At 44.8% G+C, this 27,787-nt stretch overlaps 1 protein-coding gene across 1 annotated transcript in view; it reads left to right on the top strand.

Moving 5' to 3' along the window:
* Nucleotides 1-27,787, top strand: part of CDH13 (cadherin 13) — a gene marked incomplete at both ends in the record, with an annotated part of 1,025,013 nt that overhangs the window by 979,525 nt on the left and 17,701 nt on the right. The window contains one exon of the mRNA XM_079724018.1: nt 18,420-18,562. Coding sequence (XP_079580144.1) covers nt 18,420-18,562 — 143 coding nt within the window. The remainder of the gene's footprint in view (nt 1-18,419; nt 18,563-27,787) is intronic.

The raw sequence follows: 27,787 nt of genomic DNA, 5'->3' as shown, positions 1-27,787 counted from the left end.
ACCCTGCCCACCTGTTACTAGGTGCTCCCTGTACCATTACCCGATGTGACGGCTTCCAGAGCATGTGTCACTCTCTGAAATTATTCTATTGTCTGTTTACATGTTAATAATCTTGCTCCTTCTAGAGCATAATAGTTCTGTGTAGACGTAGGAATACATAAGAGTTCCTAACACACAGTAGCCATCTGATGAATACTGAAATAACGGATGGATGGATACATGAATGGATAGATACATGGATGGATGCTTGGATGCATGGATGCAGAGATGGATATGTGAATGGGTAAATGGATGGATACATGGATGGACGGGTGTGTGAATGTATGGATGGATGGATACATGGATAGATGTATGAATACATGTGTGGATGAACTTGAACAAGCTCAAATCAGGCCTCCTGAAATTACATTGGAGCCCCTCTCCTAAGTCCTCCTGAAGGGGTCCTGGGAAGCTCTCCTGGAGACCTCTACACTTACCTCACCATTCCCCACCAACCTGAGCAGTATCGGCCTCCCCAAAGGAATAATATTATTGATGGAGAGAGGTCAGCAGGGATATACGGGCTGCTGGTTGAACAAGAGCTGTGTTGAAACCAGGGCAACCCCAAGAGGAGACCTGGCTAGGAGTAGCTCCCCTGGTACGGCCTTTGGGTGAACCCCTGTGTGTCTCCCCAGCCTTCCTACCAGTTCCAGGATCATCCAACCCCAGGATTCACAGATCCTGGGGATATATAGACATCAAAATATACATGGCCTCTACTATCCAGGCTCACCTAGTCTAGAAGAAAGGGTAGCTGTATAAACAGACACTTTATAAATATAAAAGCTGTGATGAAAATGACATTCAAGGGCGAAACAGGACAGTATGACAAGGGCAGGGAGGAAGGCACATCTTTGTCTGCCTGTTAGAGTCAAGGAAGGAAGAGATAGCCAAGCTGAGACTTGAAGGCAGACCAGGGAAAGGGTGTGCGGGCCCAGGAAACGTAGGCAAAGGCACAGAGGCTAGAGCTGCTCACTGAACAAGTGAGCACGACAGTAAAGGGTCTTGTGTGGCCCACTGTGGGATTTCAGCCTTGATCTGTAGGCAGTCGGGACACCTGAAGGACTGAACTCAGAAGGATGTTATGATCAGATCTGAATTTTAGAAAAAGCTCATTCAGGCACAAGACAGATGTTAGGGGAAGAGAGAAGAGGCCACGAGGCCGCTTAAGAGATGATAGCAGCCAGGACCAGAGCAGCAAGGAAGAGAATTCAGAGACGTGCAGCCGATCTGAGAAGCATGAAGAAAGTAGAATCAAAATGATTTGGTGATTAACTGGACATGGAGAGTGAAAAGGAAGCTTCGTGGCCATCCCCCGGCTAGGGAGAAGGTTCCTGACCTGCTTGTTGATCCCCCTTAGATCAAATGTACTGGACTCTATACCTCAGCCTTCCAGCTGCTTAAAGGAATGGCAGAGCCCCAGGGCCCAGCGAATCCCAAATGCCCAGCCCTGGACCAGCATCAAAAGCCGATGGAGGTGTTAAAATCACAGAGGCTTAAGCCCTCCCTCGGACCTACCAGATCAAGAAGTCCAGTGTCAGGACCTGGGAATCTGTGTCTTTAATTCCGCAGGTGATTCTGGGGCCAGAACCATAGTGCACCCAGTCCGGTAAACACTGCTTCAGTCTCTCCGCTAATATTGGGGGAGGAGGGTCAGAAGCCCGGTCATCCCTCTGTGTCTGCTTGCTCCAGGTCAGTGCAGTGTCTCCCACTGAGCAGGTGGGGGCTAAAGGTACCTGGGTGGCTTTCCCATCATCCCACGCACTGGATACCGGATCTGTGCCACCCAGCTTGTCGTACGTGGGCACAAAACCTCTGTCGGGGCCAGCAGTGTAATTTGTCCTGGGCACCGTCTGGCTGACTTGGTGTTAAATCTAGACAAAGAAGTAGACCTAGAATGTTCCAAAGCAAAGGCAGTAGTTTTCCTGCCCAACGCTGTCAGGAAATTAAATGACTAAACCAGCAATAAAGCAATGGGCCAAACAGTCAAGTTTGGGCACAGCTTTAACGACTAATTTCTAATGAGTTTCAAAACACTGCTTTTTCAGAGCAGAAGATCAAGTTGTGCTCATTTATAACCCATCATCTGCAGTGAGTCGGAGGATATTATTTTTCTGTGTTGTCAGTTAGCTTTCTGAGCCCATCAGAATACAAAGTAGGGCCGCTGGGCCATAAATCAGCTCTACGGAACCTGATAAATGGTTATTGTACAAATCCTGCATTTGCATTGGATCTGGGGACATAAATCTACTTCTCATGATCTTACTTTAAAAAAATTATCCCCCTGAAGTCAGAGTGAGCAATTTATACAGGCATTCTTTGCCAGCTGTTTATTTTTCTCACCTTTAATGACTGACTTTCTACTCTCTGCATTTACACTATATTGTGAAATGTCACTCATCATGTAGAAGAAACTCCCAGGACTTCAGTTTGAAGCTACCCACCAGGAATAATTTTATAACTTTTTACCCAGCCATGAATAACTGTTGTTTGGGTAAAGACTGTCAAAATTTACTAGCATTAGAAAGAACCTTACAGACCATAGATGAACCTGCCCTTTGTTCTGTAGACGGGAAACCAAGGCTCAGGAGGGGCAGTGATGTCGTCAGGCCAAGTTGGTGACAAGACGAGGACTCCTGCTTGGGTTTGGGAGAAACAAGAATCCTTGATACCATGAAGAAACAGCTGTAACCTTCATGATTAGGAATAAGTGAAACATTCATTCAAAGACAGTGACGTGAATTGATAGGAACGACCAAGGCGAGAGCAGGGTGCTTGCTCCCTCATTCGTTTGTCATTCATTCATTGACCAGGCAACTAGTGACCATGGCCCATTCTGCTGCAGTCATTACAAGTAAGAATAAAGATCCCGTAGATGAGACTCAGAGAGTTCTTCATTTGACCCAGCATATGTCAAGCAGGCAAAAATGAAAGAAAATCAAAATACCCCTGTCATTTTTTGGCTTTCTGCAATTCATTAGAATATTCTGAAGAGCATCACGTGAAGGGTGTTTGGTTTTTGTCTTGTTTTGCTGTGCTTTCATCACCTTGGAAACCATGGAGAGCTCACTTCCTTGAAGGGATTTTTCTTATATCTAACAGCTTTGGGACTTCGCTGGTGATGCAGTGGTTAAGAATCTGCCTGCCAGTGCAGGGGACACGGGTTCGATCCCTGGTCCAGGAAGATCCCACATGCGGCGGAGCAACTAAGCATGTGCTCTAGAGCCCGCGAGCCACAACTACTGAGCCCACGTGTCACAACTACTGAAGCCCACGTGCCTAGAGCCCTTGCCCCACAACAAGAGAAGCCACCGCAATGAGAAGCCCGTGCACCGCAGTGAAGAGTAGCCCCCGCTTGCTGCAACTAGAGAAAGCCCACGCGCAGCAAGAAGACCCAACGCATCCAAAAATAAATAAATAAATAACAGCTTTATTGAGACATAATTCACATACCCCACAATCTACCCATTTAAAATATACATTTCAATGGTTTTTAGTATATTCACGGAGTTGCGCAACCATCACAACTATCAATTTTAGAACAGTTTCATTACCCCAGAAAAAATCTGTTCTCTTTAGCCATCACCTCCATTCTGCCTCTCCTCTGCCATAGACAACCACTAGTCTTTCTACTAATCTACTACTAATCTATTTTCGGTCTCTATGGATTTGCCTAGCCTGGAGATTTCAGATGAATGCAGTCATGCAGTGTGTGACCTCCTTAAGGTTCATGGTCTCTTTGTAGAAAGACATGAATGTGGGAACAGAAGGTGCTTATTGTCCCAAAAAAAGACACATTCATCCTTTTTTTCCCTCAACTTTATGAAAGTTTCAAACGCACGAAATGTTGGAAGAATTTTACAGTGAGCACTCGTTCACCCATCACCTAGATGCTACCATTTTCTTGTACTTGCTGTATCACAAACCTACCCATCTCCCCCATGGACCACCATCTTAGTGGTGGGCGCTCAAGGAAGCAACTTCCAACCTTGCCATCTTGAGAAGGAAATATATTCAGTTTTGCACAATAAAATGTCAATGAAGGAGATTTAAAAGCCAAGAACGTTAGTAAATTGACAGTAGAGGCCCTGAAAGACAAAATTACGTTCAAAGGTTGAAGAAGGCTTGCAGTAGCTTTCCAAGAGACCAGGCCCAAGGACTGGCCAGGTTTGGGAATGACAGATCTCTTGAAGGGACCAGCCGACAGCCTGGCTCAAAGGTCCACACTGGGAGAGCCAGAGAGTAAACCACATGGTTTCAGGAAATGGCAGCCTTTTCCTGCATCTGCTGATTTGGCCATTTTTTTGCGATTCAGGGATTTAGTTTATTTTGTGTCAATTTTGACTCATGCATTTGAAGGGAAGGCGCTTTTCTTTTTCTCTTGCATAGCAGAAGCTTTTAGAAATGTGACTATATCCAGAGCCCCAGCTCCTCGCAGGAGTAAGAGCCCAGCATCACACGTCCAGATGCCCTGGGCTGTGGTCTGGACAGGCAGGAGTGGAAATGGTGCGTGAGGAGAGGGGTCAGGACACCGGGGGCGCTGGGACCACATACCACTCACTCTCTGCCTCCCAGCCCATCCTTGACCTTGGGCTTCAAGTCCTTGTTGCCCACCCAGGAGCCTGGGGAGAAGATGCCCACTCTTGTCCTCTGATCCCACAAGCCTGTGTGTGTGAGTGGTGTGACTCAAGAAGGGTTGGATGACACTGGGCTGTGTGTGAGTGTGTGTGTGTGTATGTGTGTGTGTGTGGTAAAGACACATTTAATTTGTATTCCTATGAAGTGAGAAGAAAAGGTCTTGGCAAACAGTTCAGTAGCTCTTGCCGGTAAGTGCGCGGTAATTCTTTTTAATGAGAGAACTAGCCTTGATATGAGCCGTATTAAGCCTTCTATTGGAACGGGAATTCAAAATGCTCATCTTGGTAATTTACTCATCAGTCATCAATGTTTACCAAATGCCAGTGGATGCCTGGGGAGAAGAGAAAGCAAAGATAAATAAGACGTGTCTCCTGGACCTCAAAGAACTCTTGTCCAGTAGCAGAAAACGCACAATTATGACATGTCATTTTTATTGTATATACACTTATGATTAGATTGGGCCATATGAAACTGCTGATATTTGATGGGTTTTGACCAATAAAATGGCAACTTTATGATTCAACCTAATATTTATGTAGTATTGTATCAGTTTGCTAGGGCTGCTTCTCATTGCGGTGGCTTCTCGTTGTGGAGCACGGGCTCTAGGCGTGCAGGCTTCAGTAGTTGTGGCTCACAGGCTCTAGAGCACAGGCTCAGTAGTTGTGGCACACGGGCATGTGGATCTTCCCAGACCAGGGCTCGAACCCGTGTCCCCTGCATTGGCAGGTGGATTCTTAACCACTGCACCACCAGGGAAGTCCTATCATGCCTTTTAATATCTGCATGGTGTTTCATTATCTGGGTAACTAATCACTTCTGATAGACAGTTACCTGGTATTTCTTTAATTTTTCTATAATGAACAGTGATGGAAGAAACATTCTTTTTTTTTTTTTTTTTTTTTTTTGTGGTATGTGGGCCTCTCACTGTTGTGGCCTCTCCCATTGCGGAGCACAGGCTCCGGACGCGCAGGCTCATCGGCCATGGCTCACGGGCCCAGCCGCTCCGCAGCATGTGGGATCCTCCCTGACCGGAGCACGAACCCGCGTCCCCTGCATCCGCAGGCGGACTCTCAACCACTGCGCCACCAGGGAAGCCCGGAAGAAACATTCTTGTAGCTAAATAACTCCGCCAAATAAGTTTGAGTAATGCTGTGTTCTAAGGCCCTTTCTTGGATATTCACAGTGTGATTCTACATTTTCAAGGCTCTGAGAAGTCCTGCAAAGGAGGGGAAGCTTTGATTTTATTAACCCAGCATTCCCAAATTTTAGAAGTTGCTCCCTTACTATTTCTTTAGGCTAAATTATTAGCAAAGGAATTTCTAGATCAAAGAATATATAGAGTTTTAAGGGATTTTCACTTATTTCCTTCTAGGAGTGTTGTTTTAGGAACTGGCGACGTTGGAGACAACTCTTCCTTCTTGGCTAAACTGAGGTGTTCTTTTAATCACAATTAGATGAAAAGTTCAAGACACAAAAAGCATATGTGATGTTCTTTTTTAAACAACCAAGCAATCAAGACAAATGCAAAGAATTACCTGGGTTCTTTTTTTTTTTTTTTTTTTTTTTTGTGGTACGCGGGCCTCTCACTGTTGTGGCCTCTCCCGTTGCGGAGAACAGGCTCTGGACACGCAGGCTCAGCGGCCATGGCTCATGGGCCCAGCCGCTCCGCAGCATGTGGGATCCTCCGGGACCGGGGCACAAGTTCGTGTCCCCTGCATTGGCAGGCAGACTCTCAACCACTGCGCCACCAGGGAAGCCCCCCTGGGTTCTTTTTGAGTCTTCTGGGAAGTCAGTTTAGAAGAGGTTGATTCATCCAGAAAGCATAAGTTTTCCTTTTCTAGAGTTTAGACAGGAAACATGTAAAATGAGTAAAAGTCTCTCATGTGGACCATCCCAGAGGGTCCTGGGAGACTTTAAATGCTGCAGTGGACCGTTGAGGAATGTCCATTGTAAATACTACTTTTGGTATAAAACAACAAGGCTCAAAGTAAATGTTTTGGACGGGCTGACTGCTCTTCTTATATTCTGCCTCCGTGTAACCATAATGGCTTATTTATTTATTCAGCAAGCACTTGCTAAACTTGCAGCACGAGCTGGGCCCTAACTAGGCCCTGAGGACAGCTGTGAACAAGCCTTTGTCCTCTTGTAGAACTTACATTCCAGTGGGGAGACGGGCAGTGAACAAGTAAATCAATACATAACCACACTACCAGGCTGACTGCAGGGTACAGCACATGCCAGTGGGAAAGGAAACAGCCTGATGGGATGGGGAGTCGATGGGAGAGGCCCCGTAGATGGGCTGGGTAGGAAGGAGGTGACATTTGAACTGAGGTCTGAAGAATGATAATGAGCCAGCCAAGCAGAGAGCTGCGGACAGAATTCCCGGCAGAAACCAGCAGCTAAAACGAAGGCTGGGAGGGTGGAGGGCTGGGGGCCTCAGGTCTGGGGAGCAGGATGCGTGGATGGTGGGGAGGCAAGAATGAGGGAACAGCTGGCGTCCTCGGGCAGCGGGAGGCTCAGAGGCCCAGGGTGCGTTGTCGCCCTTGTCAGAAGCTCTGTGGCTCCACACACCTGACCGCACCAGGGCCACCTACCCACCGCCTACCGCATGGACCAGGCACACGGCCGCCCTCACACACCCTGCAAATCCTGGGACGTTGACTCCTCGGAATTCCGAGGTGTGTCCTCCTTTTTAAAGCATCTGTTTAATATTTTCACCAACACTGAAGATAGCAACTCATGTTCTTGTCTAGAGTTGACAAATGTGTTCTTGGGTTCAGAAATCTGAAGTCTCAGCCTGTTACTGAAAAGAGCCATATATGTAGTTACTGTATCAGGGTCCCAGTTTCCCAAATTTTCTGACATTGTTAAATTTGTGACTTTACACATTGAATCTGTCTTGCTAGATTTCTCCGTATTTCTTTGTGATCATTTTGGCCTGAGTCAATAATGAGAGCACCCTACAAGACATTTATAATCAGGGCTGTGGGGACTTTGCTTCCTTTTTTAATAACTGCTGCATTCACGTAGGTTTCGAAGGCAGGGTGGGAGACTTCATAAATCATCTTCGGAAATAAGTTTGCAGAATGGGGATGAAGCTCAAACTAGAAAGAGCCCAGTCCCAAGGCCATGTCACAGAAGGTCCTATCAGCACCTTTGTAAGGACACTGGCAGCAAATTATAACAAAGGATTAATGGCCTCAAACAAGAGAGCAGGTGTGACCTTTGCTGGGAGAGGTGAGCAGCAGACCTGCCTTGCCTGGAACAGGTGGTGAACTGGTGTTTGGAGATGACAAGCATGATCCCGGCAAGTAGCTGGTGCCTGGGAAATGTGAGTTCCCCTCTGCTTGGCAGGGAAGGCTCCATGCACACAGGACTCATGCACGGAGGAGCAGGTCGGGGGGCGACAGTGTCTTCTGCAGGCTCAGAAGATCACAGTAATCTTGAGCAAGGTCAGTGTCCCGCTGGCTGGGGCCCCGCCCCTTTCTCTCCCACTAGTGAGAGCAGGTGGTGACTAAGAATTTTTTAGAACAAATGATTCTCAGACCTCAGTTACCATTGATATCTCCACCATAACTGAGTAGTTTGTCCCAGTGGTTAAGTCTCTAATTTGACTTAGAAGTTGTCAATATGAACCTTCCAACAAAAGGACAGTTTAAGACAATATTATTTGAGACTTTCTAGTGATGAAGATATTAAATTCACAGACATGTGCTGTATTATATTAAACCTTTCTCAAGGGTGTATGAAATTTTATAAACAGAAATAGGATTTTAAAAGAGTATTATATCAGCTTAATAGTTTGGGTTTTTTTGTTTTTTTTTTTTTTAGGAAATGTTACTCTTGTGTAGATTCCAATGCCATGTTCCTGAGTTAACCCCCTAAATAAAACCCACCCACAGGACACAGTCCTAGGGTTTCTTTCCGAGTTTAATCATTGTGGGTTGAGTGGTAGGTAGATCTCAAGCTTTAGTAAACCAGAACCACCTGGGGAACTTGGTAAAAGCAGAAAGGCCCCATCATACTCAGCAACCTGGTAACCCTGATACAAGCCAGATCTGGAGAGCTAATGGCATAGAAAAATTACCAACCCTCACAGTCTATTCTCAAGGCAAACAAAAATACAGACTGTGTTCAGGAGACAGAGAATCTGTATTGGAACCACAGCTCTGCCACTTAAAAGCTACTGGCCCAGCCTGAGCCTTTGTTTCCTCATCTGTAGAATGGGGTAATAGTATCTACCTTCCAGGCTGATGGGGCGATGATACGTAATAACGTACACATATCGTGTGGCACCTCCTCGGTGATAAATGAATTTGTGTTTCCAGTTCTAGATACAACAGAAAGCCAATACTGAAAAATAGAAAACATGATGTGTTATGTGAGGGAAACTGCTTTGGCCGCAGTCATCACCAGCATAATTAAATAACTAATGTAAATTACTAATTAACATCCTCTCTGCCTGCCAGAGTGTAAGTTCCAACAAAACAGGAAATCCACTGCTGCCCCACCCAGCACCACACTCGGCACCTGGAGACACCCAGCAAATAGTTATTCAAAATGAGAGAGTGAACAGCATGGTCACTTTAAAAACATGCATGTGTCATGAGTGTATCTGTACATAGTCTGGCCTGTAGACCAACTTTTAGTAATGCTTATTTTGCTTTTAATTTTCTTCTTTTTGCTTATCTGTGTTGCCTGAGTTTTCTGCAATAAACACCAAAGACCTAATCTGCGTGTCATTGGGTATACAGGAGAGGGTGGAAGCCAGCCATCACCTCACCTACAGAACATGTTCCCTCATGATTTCTGGCTTCCTCACGGGTTTGGATATGTGGTCTCTAGAATTAACATGGTTTCAGGAGAACCAGGAATTAAATGATTTCTGAAAAGAAGTAGAATTTCTTTTGATCCATCAGTCTCCTTGGTCTGATCATGGAACATGCAGACAAGAGCCTGAAACTGCTGTTCCCAGAAGGGCCTGCTGGCAAGGTTGGCCCTTGGCTGATGCCTGGAAGGCTGGATTTCTGGAGGGTTCCCAGCACCCTACCTGGGAGGAGGGCTCACTGTGCCTGAATTCCGGCTTTGTGCCAAAAAATATGGTTTGTGCTGGACACCTGCTTTCCTTCTGAAAGTCAGCCATTTTGCTCCCTGCCAGGGAGAGGGTGCCTGCATGGCCAGCCCCCAGTAAAAACCTGGGTCCTGAGTCCCTACTGGGCTTCCCTGGTAGACAACACATCACACGTGCTGTCACAGATCATTGCTGGGGAAGTAAGGTCATCCTGTGTGACTCCCCTGGGAAAGGACTCTGCTTGATTTCTCTGGATTTTACGCCACGTGCCTGTTCCCCTTGCTGATCTTGTTTTGCATCCTTTCCCTGTGATAAATCTTAGCCAGGAGTGTGACCATGTCCTGAGGGTTGTAAGTCCTCCTAGTGAATTACTGAACCTGGTCGGAGGCAGGGGATCTTCGGGACCACCGACACACAGGCTAATCTAACTAATCCCCTTGTTGACAGCATGGGTGAGGTCAGAGCCCAATGAAGGCACGTCTGAAGCAGCATGTAGGTGGGAGTTTGGCTGTAACAAGAGAGAGAGATGGTCTAGTAGCCTCTTTGAGAGGTCTGTCCATGGGGCACCTCGGGACAAAATTCCTTTAGAATTCTGGGTTACCCAGGATCTGGGTCAGTCAAAGCATGTTGAAGAAGGCTTGTTCATCCATTCATTCATCCAACAACTGAGTAGCTACTCAGTGTGTGCCAGGCACTCTTCTAGGTACCAGAGACAGTCAAATGAGATAGATGAAAGGCAGGTGGAGAGTTAGGCAAAGCCTTGGAGACATGGTCAGGAGTTTGGATTTTATTCTGTGCCCAGAGGGAAGTTACTGGAGGATTCTGAGCAGGAACTTACACCATATGAGATATACACTGAAAATGGTCAATTTTCAGTTGGCTGCTCTTTGAAGAATTGACTGTAGCAAGTAGAATAGAAGCAAGAATCAGGTGCACTGGAGTGGTCCAAGCAAAAGATAATCCCTAGTGATTTCACCTCCTACTTCAGGTGACAGAGCAGAGATAATGGACTCACACCAAACGTACCTTTGTCCACTGAAGGGTGGAAAGTGAGCTCCTTAGGTGTGGTTGTGCATTGCTTGTTGTCATGGCAGGGATCTGGGCAGCTCTTCCTGTCCACGTCTGCTGGTTGTGGCATCTCTCCGTCCCTGAGAAGTCCGTCCTGTTAGCAAGACTGCTTTCTTTGGCTCTGGTTCCCCAGGAGCGGGAGAGAACGCTGTCCCCCAGATTTCTACAAACGCTGTGACGGCCTGTGCTGTGTAACTGAGCTAGGATTCTGGAATCCACTGGTCCCTCAGTCTCTTGTGTATGTTTTGTCAGGAGATTTGAAATATGCCCTTTCCTTTGTACTCAGAGCCATAGCTACATGAGCTATTTCAAAACATTGTATTTCCTTCTGCTGGGAATTCTTTCTAGTTCTGTTTTTAAATAAAATGGTTGATTTGAATCACCCAAGCAGATATTTCGTCTAACATAGGGGGCCCATTGGGCTGGAATTAAGTGAGGAGCTGAGTATATACCTACTGTTTCCTTTCTTCCCTGTGGTTTTACAGGGTTGTTTGCTTCCTTCAGTAGGAATAGAAAATCACTCTGTATTTCCCCTTTCCTTGTTTTCATTTTCCAGGCTCTCATAATCTTTCCCATGCTTACTGACTCCGCTTTGAGAATGAGCTGCGCTTAGGCTCATATGTTGGTCTAAAAATACCAACCCTCCCTACAATCCATGCCATCCCGCGGGATATTTCTGATGGTTTCCCCCCATGAGAGCTGGGCCCCTGGCTTGGAAGTCCTTCCAGGTCAATACCAGGCCTGGGCCTCTGGCCTGGGAGCTTCCTTCCCTGCTCTGCCAGGACCCTGCGGACAGTAAACCCGCTTCCCAGGAGGAAAGCAGGCCCGGACCGTAGTTAGGTGCCCGCCTCCCCGCCTCCCCACTGCCCTGATCTACTAATCAGCCTGCCCTGTGTCTTTCGACGCTGACACCTGGAAGAGGTCGAGACTTGGCAAGCACGTGAGCAGCTCCTGTGAAGCTACATACAGACTGAAGAGAGTCTTGTTTTTAATTTGATTTTTCTTCCCCTGTAACAAGCAAAGGTCACATTACAGATAAATTGCCCGGAAATTCCAGTTTAATAAGGCATATGCATTTTTCAGGCCCAGAAGCACAGAAAATATCTTGCACGCCAGTATTTTTGCACTAAAGGTTTATTAAAAAGACACCTTTGAAAATGCAAAAACTTACAGAGTGCCTGGCCAGTCGGTCCAAAGGGCTGATTTGACACAAGGGCTCATAGGCCAGGAGGTGGAAGGGCAGGTCGGTTGATAGGTGTTGAGCTGTTTTCCCCTCGGGGGTAAAAAGCTCCAGGGCTGGGGAGGATCACACCTACTTCCAGGGGCTTCCATGCAGCTCTTAGTTTGGAGGGCGTGGGCACGGTGAAACCCAGCACTGGGCACTTGGGAATTCTCAGTAAATGGAATGACCCCGTCCTCCTCTCTCCGTGGCTGTGGTTCTGAGGAGACGCAGGAAGATGGGCATCAAGGAGATCTGCGGCACGGGCAGACCTCCCTAAGGTCTCCGATTGGAAGAGGCACCAAACAAAATACATCAACTAATAGAGGGAAACAAAGGGCCCAGCAGAAATGCAATTAAATAGGACAACAATGGAGACCTGATTTTTTTTAAAGGAAAATAAAATAGTGGAATATTATCCTGTAAAACCACTCAAGCTCATGGTTTCACTGGAAATGTGATGGGTACAGGCCTAAACCACTGGGCGTTGTTCTTAGGGGACAGCTTCCAATTAACATCTGTAAGCTTTTTACTGAATATAACTTTTCCTTATTCAAGAAGCAAACATGTTCATTGTTCTGCAAAACTGTAGCAGCGTAAGACCAAAGAAAAACCCAAAAAACAAAAAAATGACAGGAGAATCAAAGAGCATTCTTTGCCAATGTGGAAAGCTAGATTATTTCATTCAGTTTTTATTTATAATCTGAACTCTGAGTTGATTAATCAAGGAATAAAATATGGATATTTAAATATCCATTTAAATTTTTCATGATTTCAAATATGTTGAACCACCACAAATCACTCCTGGATCAACTGTGAACTTGTTACCTGATAAGATGGGAAACAAATGTCACTTTTCTTTGCATTTTCCATTTCCTTGATTGTTCCAACTGAAAGAGAAAGGGTGCAGTAACATCTACTGGGTGACCACCTGTTCGGGCGCTCTGCTCAGCCCTGAGGATGCAGAATGACGAACGCCTGTTCCTGGGCATAAACACACAGTATCCTGGTTAAGATCCAGAGCCTGGAATCTGGCGCACCTGTGTTTAATTCCATCTTGGCTACTTCTTAGCTGTGCTGCTTTGGGCAAGTTGCTAAGCCTCTCTGAGTCTTGGTTGTCTCTTCCTTATAACAGTGATGATAACCACTTCATCAGGGTGTTGCGAACCACATAAATAAATATGGTCTGACTATGAATGGTTAGCACAAAGCCAGGCACAGTAAGCATGCAGTAGTATAGCCAACTTTAACCTCATCCTGACATTGAGAAGTTGGTGAAGGTGGCAGACCTATAGGGCCCATATGATACTCTTTTTTTTTTTTTTTATGGTATGCGGGCCTCTCACTGCTGTGGCCTCTCCCATTGCGGAGCACAGGCTCCGGACACACAGGCTCAGCGGCCATGGCTCACGGGCCCAGCCACTCCGTGGCATGTGGGATCTTCCTGGACCGGGGCACGAACCCGTGTCCCCTGCATCGGCAGGCAGACTCTCAACCACTGCGCCACCAGGGAAGCCCATATGATACTCTTAAAGGCATTTTAATCTATAAGGATTTAGAGGAAGGCATGACTAATTCTTCTAACTGGGGAACTCAAACACGGGGACCCAGAGGAGACATTTCAGGTGGGTCTTAGAAGGTAGCATTTTGCCAGGTGTACATGTAAATTACTATTGAAGTGAAAGGCTGGTGTTTTTAAAGCAGTTCATTCTCATGAGTAATACATTTCTTCTGTTTTGAGGAAATATGGAAATGATAATTGAGGCATCAAGGGAGTGTGGGAAAACCTCCGTTAGCCTCATTCATTCTCTCCATCTGTTCCCCATCACTGTTTCAGCTTCAAAACCTCGTTTCCCCAGGGCTCGCTGAGTCATACATTTCCAAAACATTCTGAGGACGGTGTGGATCACATCAAAAGAGAGCACCTGGGCCTGACTCAGTGGCCGCCGGCACACACATCAGCCACTTGGAGTCAGGCCTCACTTTGCCCTCACAGCCACCCTTGAGGTCACTGGGATTGTCCCACCTAACAGAGGAGGAAACAGAATCACAGAGACTAGCTCGCCCCAGGTCACACAGCCAGAATCCAAGTCTTTTTCACTCCAAAGTCTATGCTTTTAACTCCCCCATCATGCTGACTACATGTGTGATTGGGCAGGGCCCTGGCACCAAGTTCAGATCCCAGCCTTGCTGCACACTAGCTGTTGACCTTGGCAAAGGCATTTATCGCCCTGAGGGGTTTTGTTGTTGTTGGTTTTGTTTGGTTTGGTTTTGCACTGGAATAATATTCAATATTTATCGTTTTCCTTGGTAAAAAGTCATAGTGCTAAATTTTTTAAAAATAAAACATCCTACTTAAGTTTTTTTTATATATATACAAGTTGGTTTAAAATGACGGAAGTTCAAACTAAGAAATCTGCAGCCTGTAATTTACTAATAGAAAAAATTAAGACAATTATAAGATCTGTAGCATCCAGCATCCTCTCAGTTCCCTCATGTGTAAAATGGGAATAATGTTATCGACCCCACAGGGTTGATGTGAAGGCTGACAAAGTAGATACGGGAAGTAGACACGGGAAGCTCTTAGAACAGCGCCTAGTAAATGCTCAGTTGGGCGTTGCATGCTGCTGTGTTGATACTATTTTATTAAATGGATGTGTAATAGGGGAGGAGCGGCCGCACGGTCCTATTCGCGAGACCTAGCGCGAGACTTTTCGCGTGGCGGTTAGAGGTCCCACTCTGCCAACAGTCGGCCTTGCAGTGGTCTTCCGCATCACGGCCTTGTCCCCAGGGCCGGCCAGTGAGCTGGTGGCTGTGTCCTGCAGAGCTCCAGAGCCCTCGCCACGGCCGCCCACTGGCCGGGCCCAGGCCTTGAAGAAGCTGCAACCCACTCCTGCATCCCCACCTCCGCGACCTAATGGCAACGGCGGTCTCCGTGGATCGAGGGCCATGGAGGCCTCAGCAGCGGGAGTAGACAGACACTGCCGTTAAGGTACCAGCTTCAACCAGCTTCAGTCTCTCCGTTCAGTCTCTCCGTTGGCCCAGCTTAGATCAGTTGTCTCCCCCTAGGAGGTGGCCAGAGGTCAGGGTTAAGTTGCGAGGACAGTGCACATCATTACTTCAGGTCCGCCTCTCTGTTTGGGGCTCTTCTCAAAGCAGGGCAATAGTCGCGAGCTGGGAATTCGCCTGGTTGGTATTTGCTACAACGTGTACTCGTGTTGATCCCATACAAATGGTTCTCTCCAGGTTAAATGAAAAGCCTGAGGGCCGGCTGGGTCATGGGTGCCTGGCTCCCTCACTGATGACGGCCGGGCAGGGTCTGGGGACCTGGCCCTGAGGGCGCTGCCAGCCGGGCCTGGGCACTGGCGGGAGGACCCAGCCTGGGTGCTGGACGAACGCTCCCGGGCAGGGTAACTGGCCGCCGCGGGGACCGCCCCCTGCCCTCAGCCAGGGCCTGGACCTCAGAGGGCGAAAGTTGAGCCTTGGGACCTTGCCCGCCCTTGTCAGAACAGAGAGTAACGTTTGTTTTGGTGGAGGTTTACAGGAACACCGTGACCCGACGGTGACCTGACCTCAGGAACGAAGGATCCGACACCAAGAAGTCTGCAACAGCTAACCGTTCCCCTCCCTCACCTTTCCTGTAAAAGGGCTTCGCTGAAAGCTTTTGGGGATTTTGGATTTCTTTTTAAGGCATGAGACACCCGTCTCCTTGCATGGCCCTGCAGTAAACCTTTCTCAGCTCCAGACTCCAACATTTTGGTATTGTTTGGCCTCACTCTGTGTCGGGCACACGGACGTGCCTACGGTAACAGATGCTGTGCCCCGGAGGCTGTTAATACTGAAGACTGGATCCGATGCCTTCCAGGAAGCATTTGCAAGGTCCTCTTCCTGGTGGTGTTCTGCAGCCCCAGGTCTGGCCCGTCTGCTTTCAGTATCAAAACTGAATTTGATTGGTATGCACAGAGATGCTTGGATCTGTTCATGTGACTCAAGTTCACAAGCGGCTGAAATAAACCGGAGTGCCTCTCTGTGAATTAAAATGAGAATTCTGTGTCAGAGGGTCTGTCAGTGCCTCTGAGAAGCCCGGGGGTTGGTGCTGAGGCTGCAGCAGAGCCTGGGAGCCAGTGGAGGGTCTCCTTAGCCGGTGGTGAGGCTGGGACACGACTGCGGTGCTGCCTGTTGTGAGGCAGCTGAGTTGCAACCAGAGGCTCCTGGAGGCTCCTTGGATGCCTGTTCTCAGCCCATGTTTCTTATTCCTCAGTCCCCTTCTCAAGGACCAGCTGACCACCCCTCCTTTCAGTGACCACAGCCTCCCTCAGGAGACAGTCACGCTGCAACCGTCCAAGATTACCTCCAAGTCAGTGACGAGGAACCTTGGTGGATCCCTGTCTCCTTGGCCACACATTTGTGGATGGCCCCTTGGTCTCTCCTACACATGAATAATCTGACCCATTACACTTAGAGGAGCCCTGATTCTATCCTCAGAGCTAACTTTTTCTCAAAATTCAGGGCGTATCTTCTGCTGAGAAGAGGCTTAGCATGGGGGTTTAGAACATGGGCTCTGGGGTCGGACCACCTGGGCACATGTCCAGACTTTACAATCCTAGGATCTGTGTGGTTTGTGCCTTAGTTTCCTCATCTGTAAGTGGGGATATTATATTTACTGTGTTAATTTCCTATTGCCACTGTAACAAATTACTACAAACTTGGTGGCTAGAAATTTATTCTTCTGGAGGCCAGAAATCCAAAATCAGTCTCACTGGGCCAAAATCAAGGCGTCAGCAGAGCCATCCTCCCTCTAAAGGCTCTAGGGGAGAACCCTTCCTTATCTCTTGCAGCTTCAGGTGGCTGCATCACTCCAGTCTCTGCCTCTATGGTCACATGGCCTTCTCTTCTGTGTGTCTCAAATCTCTGTTTCCCTCTGATAAGGACACCTGTGGTTGCCATTTAGCCCCTTTCTCTCCCAATAATCCAAAAAAAATCTCCCCACCTCAAGATCCTTAATTAGACCTGCAAAGTTCTTACCATGTAGGGTAACATCCCAGGTTCCTGAGATTAGGACGTAGACATCTTTTCCACTGTGAAGACTGGGATGGTAATCTGCCCCAAACTCTTCGTTCGGAGATTTGCCATCTTGTTGGTTAAATCCAGTTTTAAACATTCTTAGAACCAAAGCTGGCAGTATAAGGCAGAGATGGTCAACTTCAGGCATCTATATAAGACTGATGAACTGACAGTTCTCATGTCTCTTCAGGGACATGAATTCCAAACATTGGTGGGTACGGAATGGCAAAAACACCAACAAGCATCTTTCTGGCTTAAGTACTAACGTGGCTGGAGCACTAGCAAGGTGTCACTGGGACAGTCCCACATATACCAAGCCACCCAGTTCAAAGAAATCTGGGTCATGTTCAGTCAGTCTCCCTGATATATAAGACTTTCATTTCTTAATGTACATTTATATTGTTTGAACTTCTTACAACGAGCATGTATTACTTTTACAACAACCTCAAAAATAAGAAGAACGTTTTAAAATTCTTTGATGGTTTCCGTTATCCAGAATCCAAACCCCGTACTACAGTGGTTCAGGTTCTTTATAATTTGTCTCTCCAAATTTGTTTTCTTTCAGTTTCCCCTAGAGAAGCTATTTTCCAACCACAACCATCTACCTTGTGGTCCCTAAACGTTCACTCAGCAGCTACCTATTGAGTGTTGTATATGTGCTAAGTAATGTTCTAGGAGCTGGGGTCAGAACAGTGAACAGATACCCTTGTGCTTGTGGAACTTACATTTTTAGTGATATCTCTGTTCCATATGTTAATTCATATTCTTCTCTTTTCCTGACGTGTCTGTCCTCTCATTCTCTGACAATATCCCCCCATTCTTTCTGTCTTAGTTCAGATACTGCATCCTCTGTGAGGACCCCAGGGTTACCCTCCATCAGAGATAATTACTTCTTCCTCCAAGCGTCCATGTGCCTTGCCTGTACCTTCATGACAGTGCTTCTCCTGCCTAGTCTGCATACCAGATGCATCCAAGGTGTAAAAACAAAAACAAACAAACAAAAAAACTGGACTTGGACTCAGGAGACAGGCTATGAACTCTGCCTCTATGAGAGCTGGGCAGATAAGAGCTCCTTCCACCCAGGCTTGTCATGAGGAATAAAGGAGGTGCATGTACAAAATATTTAAAGCAGAAAAGGCCCAGAGTTAATGGTCAGTCATTACTTTCTGAATGAACAACTGTGCTATAATGATGTTTTTGGATTTATATTAAGAATTATCTGGCAGCTAACCTGGGAGCTTGTGCCCAGTACTCCTTGAACATTTCTTGAATCTATTTTGAATGTAATCTGACGTCGTTTGGGGATTTTTTTTTTTTCAGGTATTCTGTTTACAAGGACCCGGCAGGCTGGCTGAATATCAACCCCATCAACGGGACTGTTGACACCACTGCTGTGCTGGACCGCGAGTCCCCATTTGTCCATAACAGCGTATACACTGCCCTCTTCCTGGCAATCGACAGTGGTGAGTAATTTTTTAAATGCCAATAAGTGAATACTTTTCAGTTATAAATATATTTTTACATTTTTACATTTCTTCTGATATACCTAAAGGTGTGCTTGGGAAGAATTAAGCGTGGGGGGGCAGGGAAAGCAAATGTGTAAACACACGTGAGTCAGTAAAATCCCCAAGTCCTGGAATTCCTGGGTCTTTGTCTAGTTAGGGGTCAGAGCAGTGAGCTCACTGTGCTCCGTCTCAAGTAGGTGCCAAGGCTAGGAAGCCACATTGATGTCCTTCATCTTGGTGTCATGTTCTCATCTACAAGGAGGGTTATTTTTACCTAATGCAAGTTGAAAGGAAGTCCCAGAGGACATCACCGACCCTGACAATTGAATTGTTCCCTCAGCTTTTTTCCTTTTATGATATGCACCATGGAAAGACATCAGGTCCCCTCAGCTGGTAGCTTCATAAGCGCAGAACAATCGCTGTTTGTTCAAAAGCTAATAATGCAATATCCACAACTCAGACTCTGTTCCAGACACTGGGGATACAGTCGTGAACAAACAAAAATCACTGTCCCCGTGCAGCTGACACAGTCATGGAGAACGAAAGGAAATTGAGTAAAATACATACTATTCAGAAAAAAAAGAAAGTATACTATTTATGTATGAAACAGGAAAAAGAGATAGCAAATGAAAGGATGCTACAGTTTGAACCAGACATCCCTGAGAGGCTCACTGAGGAAGTGACATTGAGTAAAAACATGAAAAAAGTGGGGTTGGCACCCCTGAAGCAATCTAAGGGAAGAGCAAGGAGGCTGTGGGCTGGAGCAGAGGGGGGCAGCGGTACGTGAAGGGGAAGGGGATGCAGATCACGTAGGGTCACGTGGGCCTCGATACAACCCTTGGCTTCTACTTTATGTTGAAATGGGAAGCCGTAGCCAAGTTCTGAGTAGAGTTCAAAGTGCCATGATCATTCTGCTGCTCTGTTGAGATCAGACATAGGAGACAAGGACAGAGGTAGGGACACCTCTTAGGAGACTGAGGATAACCTGGGAAAGATGGTGGCTTGGACCGATAATGGAGTAGGGGATGAGAAGGGATCAGATTCTGGAGATACTTTATATATTTCGGACGCAGAGCTAACAGGATTTGCCATTGGCTGAGATGGGGGGAATCAGAGTCGGTTTCCGGGTACGTTAAGCTAAGATGTCTACTGTGTCAATCACACAAGAAGTTTTGCTCTCCCTGTAATTCCTAAAAGTCAGCTGTTCATAGCTGAAGATTTGGTTTTGAGTCCTGTATATATATCATAATGAATATTTTTATAGGGTTCTTTGTATGTGCCTTCAATACCCGATAACGGGTGAACTAAGAATTCTCAGAGGCTGGGTACTTACACAAAACCAAGTAGGAGAGCACGTGTCTAAGAAGTGAGTGATCAGTGTGGCACCCAGTAGGCAGAGCAGGTTTCACAGTGAAGTGAGCCTTTGAGTCTGGCCTTGAAAGACAGGATTTGGATAAATGGCAGGGTCAGGAGGTCGGGATGCCTGAGGGCACAGGGCAGAGGAGTCAGAGTTAAAAGGGGGTGTGGCCTGGGGGGTCAGAGGAGGAAAGAGAGGGTTCCATCCACTGTGAGTCAATGTGTAGAAACCTATCTGGATGTATACGGGAACGTCATATCTTCAAGACATCTCAAAATCCGGGCAAGTCATCTGATAGAGCAGGCACCCAAAGGATCCCGTATGTTCTTGAGGAGGAACCTGACATGATGAACTAGCACATGGACATTCATCAGCGGAGAGCTGGACCAGACACTGTGCTTGGTCCTGGAGACTCAAAGATGACCAATACATTGTCTGTGTGCTCCATGAGCTGATGAGTTACTTGGCAAGTTAGGCTAACAAACAGAAGGTGGCAATGCACTCACTGTCACAGCTGTCCTCCTGGAACTAAGCCCAGAGGAGCCCCTCATCCAGCCTCAGAGGCGGTCACGGGGAGCTTCTTGGTTGAGGGGCTCTCTAAACCGAGTGACGAAGGATAGGTTGAGAAAATGGAAGGCATTCTACTAGAAGCCTGAAAGAAGGTGGTTATGTGAGACACTTCAACATTGGTCGGCATTACTGGAGGCTCCGTATTTGCAGAGATAAGGTTACTAGGTCTTGTGTGGAATGCCCAGCTCCTATCACAGTGCCTGACTTAGAGCAGGCACTCATGTATATGTGGAGTAGATCATAAAATAGATGAAGAAAAGCTCCATATGCTATGCCGAAGAGTTTGACTTGGTTACCAAACTCCTCGAGAATAAACGCTGTACTTTAGAAAGATAACCCCCGTGGCGGTGTAGAAAATCAGTCAGATCATGATGAGACATGAGGCAAGGAGGCATTAGAAAGCTGTGCAGAAATCAAGGTAAGAGAAGCAGTGGAAGTCGTTTGGGTGGAGTGAGTCTGGAGCTGGGAAACGTTGTAAGACATAGCAGGTATCTTAGTTGAAGGGGTCAAGGTATGCCTGTTGGCAACAGAAACAAACTAGAAAGGATGAATCTAGAAAACATCTGGATGGAAAAAACAAGGCTTTGAAAACAACCCATACTCAATGTGAAAGAGAGAATAGTAATACGAAGATTTCTAGTGAGAAATCTAGTCTATTAATAGAAATGGAACTGGTTTCAAAGGATTGTTCCCATGTTGTCCTTATGGGGTGGATGTTGAGATGATCCCATGAGACACTGCAACGGGGGCCTGAAATAGAGGCCAGGAGGTTTTACTCAGGGAGTCACAATGCAAGAGATTGTCGCCATCAGAACAGATAAGTTTTGTGGAAGGAATAGGTCTAGACCAGAGTGCTAAGGGCATCAACAGTGGAGGACAAAAAGCCAAGAATTTTAAAATGCTTTTCAAACAAAAAGTATCAATTACAGATCAGCTAAAGTAATGATTTCAGAGTTCTGTACTACGTAAAAGTATCTGTATTTGTAGAGAAAATTCTCAGCTAAGAACATCATGAAGGAAGTTTGAAACCCAGCAAATAGTTTAGTTATCATTGCCTTATAAAATATTTTATGCAATTATTCATCAAAAAAACTAGAAATGAAATACACTTTAATTTTTGCCGGAAACAGGAGTCTTCTCTCCAGGTGTGACTGGGCAAGCTGCTTATAGATTCTGAGGCTCAGTTTCTATAATACTTCTATAAAATGAGGAAGATAATTTCTACTTATGAGGTTGTCGTGAGAAAATGAAGTGCTGTGCCCTCTACACGCTCCATCAGAAGCAATATTAAGTGTTCAATAAATGTCAGTACCGCCCCAGTGGGGTTATAGACAGGAAAGAATACAGCCGAGAATGGTCTTCAAGAAATAATGCAGTTTGAAATCTATTTCTTATCTGACTCTGTTAATACTAATATCGGACAAGGAAATTCAAATCTTGTGTCACAGATGTTTCCAAAGGATAGAAATGTCCCTGAAGATGGAATGATAAATAAAAAACAAATTGGCATTACTATGTAGAACCATCATTAGAGGTGATAATCTTGAATAAGGCTCAAAAGACTTAGCGCAAAAAGAGAATAAATTTTCAAAGACCTCATAAATCAGAGTAACTTTTGTTTAAAGGCTCGTTTTTGTCACTCACTGAAAACTTATCTCTAGATATTATGGTTAACCAGGAAAAACCAACAGTATGTGCTGTTAGGCCAAAGTTAATAGTACTAACTGATGGCTCAGTGTTATACAAAGTAAGCATTTGCTTTTATTCATTTTATAGAAATTCAATGTGTTTGATGGAATGAAAGAATAAGGAATTTTTGTCATACAACACGAGGAAAGCTAAAGCAAAATAAATTGATTTTCTCCAAACAAGGAGTCACTCAGGAATTTATGCCAAAACATGTCAATAAAATATATGGCCATGGGAACTTTATGGTAGGATGTAGTAGACCAATGTCCCCACTGCAAAAACTAGAAAAATCTGGATAGATTACAAAAATCTTAATTGTAAAGGCATCAGAGAGCTGCAGAAGCAATGAAGCCTAACTCAACTAAAAACTAAAATAGGAAAGAAGAAAGAACCATTCTAAAAAGAGTGTAGGGCCACCAGCCACTTTTTTCTCTCAGGGGCTATTTTAGATTCTGGGTGAGGATCAGGCCTGACCCAGGCAGGGCCCAGGATGGAAAGAAATAAATGAGAAACACTTGTAACGGTCATGTGGCTGGTGTGACAAAGTGAAAACTTGAGGGCTCTTAAGCACGTGGTTATAGATAAATGCCTTTTAAAGGGCAGAATAAAATCTCCTGGGGTCTCACTGAAACAAAGACCTAACAAAGCAAGAAACTTACCTTAAACACACAGCCATTCTCTCTTTTAAGACATTTGCCAGATTTTGAAGGTGTGAGGGATTGGAGGATGGGATGGCTGATGCTATAGACTGAATGTTTGTGTCCCCCCCAAAATTCACATGTTGAAATCTAATCCCCAGTGTGCTGACATTTGGAGGTAGGGCCTTTGGGAGGTTCATGGGGATGGAAGCCTTCATGAATGGGATTAATTCCCTTATAGAAGAGATACCAGAGACTTCCTTCACCACGTGAGGACACAGCACAAAGACTATATTGAAAACTACAAAACACTACTAAGAGTTTTTAATGCTGTGTAAATAGAGACCTATACTATATCCGTGGATTAGGAGACTCAATGCTATTAAAATGTCAGTTCTCTCCAAGTGGACCTAAAGGATTCAATGCAATACCAAGCAAATATCCCAGGTTTTTGTTTTGAGAAGAAGGGGAAGAAACAGATTATAAAATTCATATGGAAATACAAGGGGCTAAAAATAGCCAAGGAAATCCTGAAGAATAAGTTGGAAGACTGACACTACCATATATCCAGACCTATTAGAAAACTGTAATAATTCAGGGACTTGCCTGGTGCTGCAGTGGTTAAGAATCCGCCTGCAGTGCAGGGGACACGGTTTAAAGCCCCGGTCCGGGAAGATCCCGCATGCCGCAGAGCAACTAAGCCCGTGCGCCACAACTACTGAAGCTCACACGCCTAGAGCCCATGCTCCGCAACGAGAGAAGCCACTGCAATGAGAAGCCTGCACACCGCAACGAAGAGCAGCCCCCGGTTGCCGCAACTAGAGAAAGCCTGCGTGCAACAACAAAGACCCAACACAGCCAATAATTAATTAATTAATTAATTAATTAATTAATTTTTTAAAAGAAGAAAACTATAATAATTCAAACTGTGTGGTGTTTGCTCAAAGATAGAAAAAACTGACCAATGAAATAGAATAGAGAGTTCAGAAACAGATCCACACATATACAGTCCCTGGTTATGACAAGGACAACATGGTAGTGCAGATGAGAAAGCATGGTCTTTTCAATAAATAGTGCTGGGTTAATGGGACACACATGAAAAGAATTATCCTGACCCCTCTCTTATACCATATATAATAACCAATTCTAAATATGTTACAGGTCAAAATATGGAAGGTAAAATAATACATCTTTTAGAGAAAAACATTAGAACGTATTGATGTCCTTGGCATAGGCAAAGTTTTTTAAACAGGACACAAAAGTACTAATGACAAAAGGGAAAAAATGATAGATTATATTAAAATTAAGAACTTCAGTTCATCAGATTACACCATCAAGAATGTAAAAAGGTCACCCACAAAGTAGGAGGTATTTATATTATAAAGGAATCCTACAATCTATATGCAAAAGGCACCACTCAAAGAGGAATGGGTAAGGGACTTGAACAGGTGTTCACAGCAGAGGATATACAAATGCCAATAAACATACGACGAGATGCTCAACTTCATTCATCAAGGAAATAAAAATTAAACTATCCAAATACAAACTAAAATACAAATTGATCGAGGAAATGCAATGAAATTTAGTACTCAGCACACCTTCAAAATGACTGAACTGAAAAGATGGAAAATGCCAAGTGTTGGCAAGGATATGAAATCATTAGAACTCTCATATCCAGCTGCGAGAAGTGTAAACTGGTACAACCACTCTGGAAACTGCAACTATCAACTAAGGGTGAACATATGCATCCCCTATGGTCCAGGAATTACATGCCTAGCTCTACATCCAACGGAAATGTGTGTATCTGTTCACCAGAACCTATGCCAGAATGTAAATAACAGCGCTATTCATGATAGCTCAAAACTGGAAACTATCCAAATGCCCAACAAAAGTAGAATAAATAAATGGTGGAACATTCACACAATGGGGTCTATACAGCGCTGAGAATGAATGATGTGCAGCTATTCACAGCAACATGAATGAATCCTGCAAACATAACATTGAGCAAAAAGCAGGCTGAGGCAGAAGATCACATATGGAATGATTCCATTTATATGAAGGTCAAACAGGCGAAACTAATCCATGCTTCCAGATTACATTGTGGAAGGGCTCTTTTTTTTTTATTGAAGTATAGTTGATATACAATGTTGTAAGTAACTATATATATAGCTATAAAAGAATATATGTATTATTTTTCAGATTCTTTTCCCTTATAGGTCATTTCAAAATATTAAGTGTAGTTCCCTGTGTTATATAGTAACTCCTTGTTGTTTATGTGTTTCATATATGATAGTGTCTGTATGTTAATCCCAAGCTCCTCATTTATCCCTCCCCTTGCTTTCCCCTTTCATAACCATAAGTTTGTTACAGTTGAGGCTTGCAGATATTTATTTATTTATTTATTTATTATTTTTGGCTGTAAGCCTCTTTCTGTTTTGTAAATAAGTTCATTTGTATCATTTTTAAAAATTAGATTCCACATATGAATGATATCATATGAAGTTTGTCTTCTCTGTCTGACTTCACTTAGTATGATAATCTCTAGGTCCATCCATGTTGCTGCAAATGGCATTATTTCATTCCTTTTATGGCTGAGTAATACTCCATTGTAAATATGTACCACATCTTCTTTATCCATTCATCTGTTGACGGACATTTAGGTTGCTTCCATGTCCTGGCCACTGTAAATAGTGCTGCAATGAACATTGGGGTGCCATGTGTCTTTTTGAATTATGGTTTTCTCCAGATATATGCCCAGGAGTGGGATTGCAGGATCATACAGGAGCTCTGTTTTTAGCGTTTTAAGGAACTGTGGAGGAGCTTCTTGATCTTGTATATACTGGGCTAACTACAGGGGTGTGTTCAGATTGTGAAATTTCTTCAAGCTGTGTATTTGTGGAAACATGAAAGTTTCTGTATTCCAATACAACTTAAGAAAAAAAATATATATGGCTACACAGAGAGCGTGTCCCTGGTCCACTGTGCCTTCCCCAGGAGTCTGTGACCATTCATGTGCTCTCTAAGTATCTGTTACCCTAAAGCTAGACTCTCAGCATCTTGTCATCTAAGGAAGGACAATCCCCAGCTGCTGGGGGGTGTTGGGGGGGCGGGTGGCAAAACTTCCTGGAGGGGTGAATGACAGGATGTCTGCAGAGAGAACGAGGTGAAGCATGCGCTCTGCAGTCCCTGTAACACTTGGCAAAAAGCGAAGTGACCCCATCATAACTCCTACACACAGCTCTGCTTATTCAGTTCAGGACAATGGTAAGGCAGCACAGAAAGAGAATATACTTTTTAGGCACCTCTTAGAGACTAGAAACTGTGATATCAGAATGGAGGAATGTAAACAGATAGTCAGGTACAGGGCTGGAAATCTGTTCTGAGTTAATAGAAATTAAAAATTCTTTGGACCTGTTTGCTTGTGGGGGGCCCCAAAGCAAGTCTATATAGATTCCAGAATCGCGCTTCACGATGATATTGATCATGCCCGGGTTGTGGATGATTCGGGGAGGGAAAGACACTAATCACTCCCTACAGATAGAGGCTAGGTTGTAACCCACAGGACACTCAAGGATGTACAAGGCACTTTTCGTAGACTGTTATCGGTTTTAATGAGCTATAAATTACCTAACAACATTGTTTTATTATAAGCGAAATGCTTTTGTTTTGCTAAAGCAGAAATGGCTGTGCTTGAATGATTGACACAGTAAAGCCTTTCATCCTACAGATCAATATGGTGTGACCTTCCGTGTTGGCGAGCAGTTTACCTTTAGAAACAAATATCATCACTTACCTTATGTGGTCCAGATTAGTGCCTTCAGAGTACAGGAACTCCTTCATTAAAGACTTAAACGAACACAGAATTTCTGGCATGTGTTAAGAAAGGGGAAAAAAAATAAAGACTGTTAAGGAAAATACCAAGATGGAGAGACGACATTCAGAAATGCAGTCAGGTGGCATCCCTTTGGGGATGTGCTGACAGGGGGGCAAAGCAGCAGCAAGTAACACCGGTCAAATCCCAGTGTGATTATCGTTGCTGCTCAGGTAATCGCCAGAAAGGTCAAGTTAGTCTCACTGTCTTATGTGGGCCAAAAACTGCCACAAGCAGTTTCTTGTAAGAGTTCTGGAATCCCACTGGAGATTGTCATGGGCAGAAAGGCATAGCCAGCTGGTGCTTCTTGGCTTACTGCCTTCTGCTCAGGATTCTATCAGGCTGGTCTTCCTACCCCCTTCTCACCTGTAACCTCATCTTTCACTCCTCCTCCTGTTCTGAAATTGTATAGGGTTCAGCGTTCCATGATTGTTATTGAATGGCTCTTATGCCCTCAGAGAAGTTCTAAATTGTGACTCCAACTGCCAAAGACAGATATTTGCTTCAGGAAGTTCATGTGCCCTTGCTCCCAGCACCCAGGCTATGCAGAGAGTTTAAAGAAAAAAGAAAAAAATTATCCCTCTTCGTTCTTACTAAGGCTTGGTGCATACGAAATAGTTTGAACCAGGAAACGCGTACTGTCTCTAGCATCCATAAGAAGCCTTTATGTGATTATCAAGTATCACATCCCCATCTATTTTCACTTAAAAGAATAAGGGAATGATAGCATAAAAACAAGCCCAATTATCACTAAATTCAGCAGCATGTTTTCATAACTTAGCAACTTGTATAAAGTACGTTTGAGTCTGTCGGTGAAAAATGTGCTGTGGGTTACCAAGAAGACCCAGATAGAGAACCAAGCATAACAGCTGTAAAACTAAAATGGAATAGACTAAGATAATAATTTTTCATAAGCTAAGATATATCAGGTCCTAACCTGTCTTTTCCCTCCGTCTCCTATATAATAGACGTTCTGATAATGCAAACTGATTCTAAATTGAAATATTGTGCAAAATACTTTTAAATTGATTAAAAGAGAAAAAAAGTTATTCGGCCCC

Source organism: Hyperoodon ampullatus (genome assembly GCF_949752795.1).
Source record: "Hyperoodon ampullatus genome assembly, chromosome: 18".
NCBI classification, from domain to species: domain Eukaryota; kingdom Metazoa; phylum Chordata; class Mammalia; order Artiodactyla; family Ziphiidae; genus Hyperoodon; species Hyperoodon ampullatus.
The sequence above is the reverse complement of the archived record's forward strand: the minus strand, read 5'-3'. Positions and strand labels throughout refer to the sequence as shown.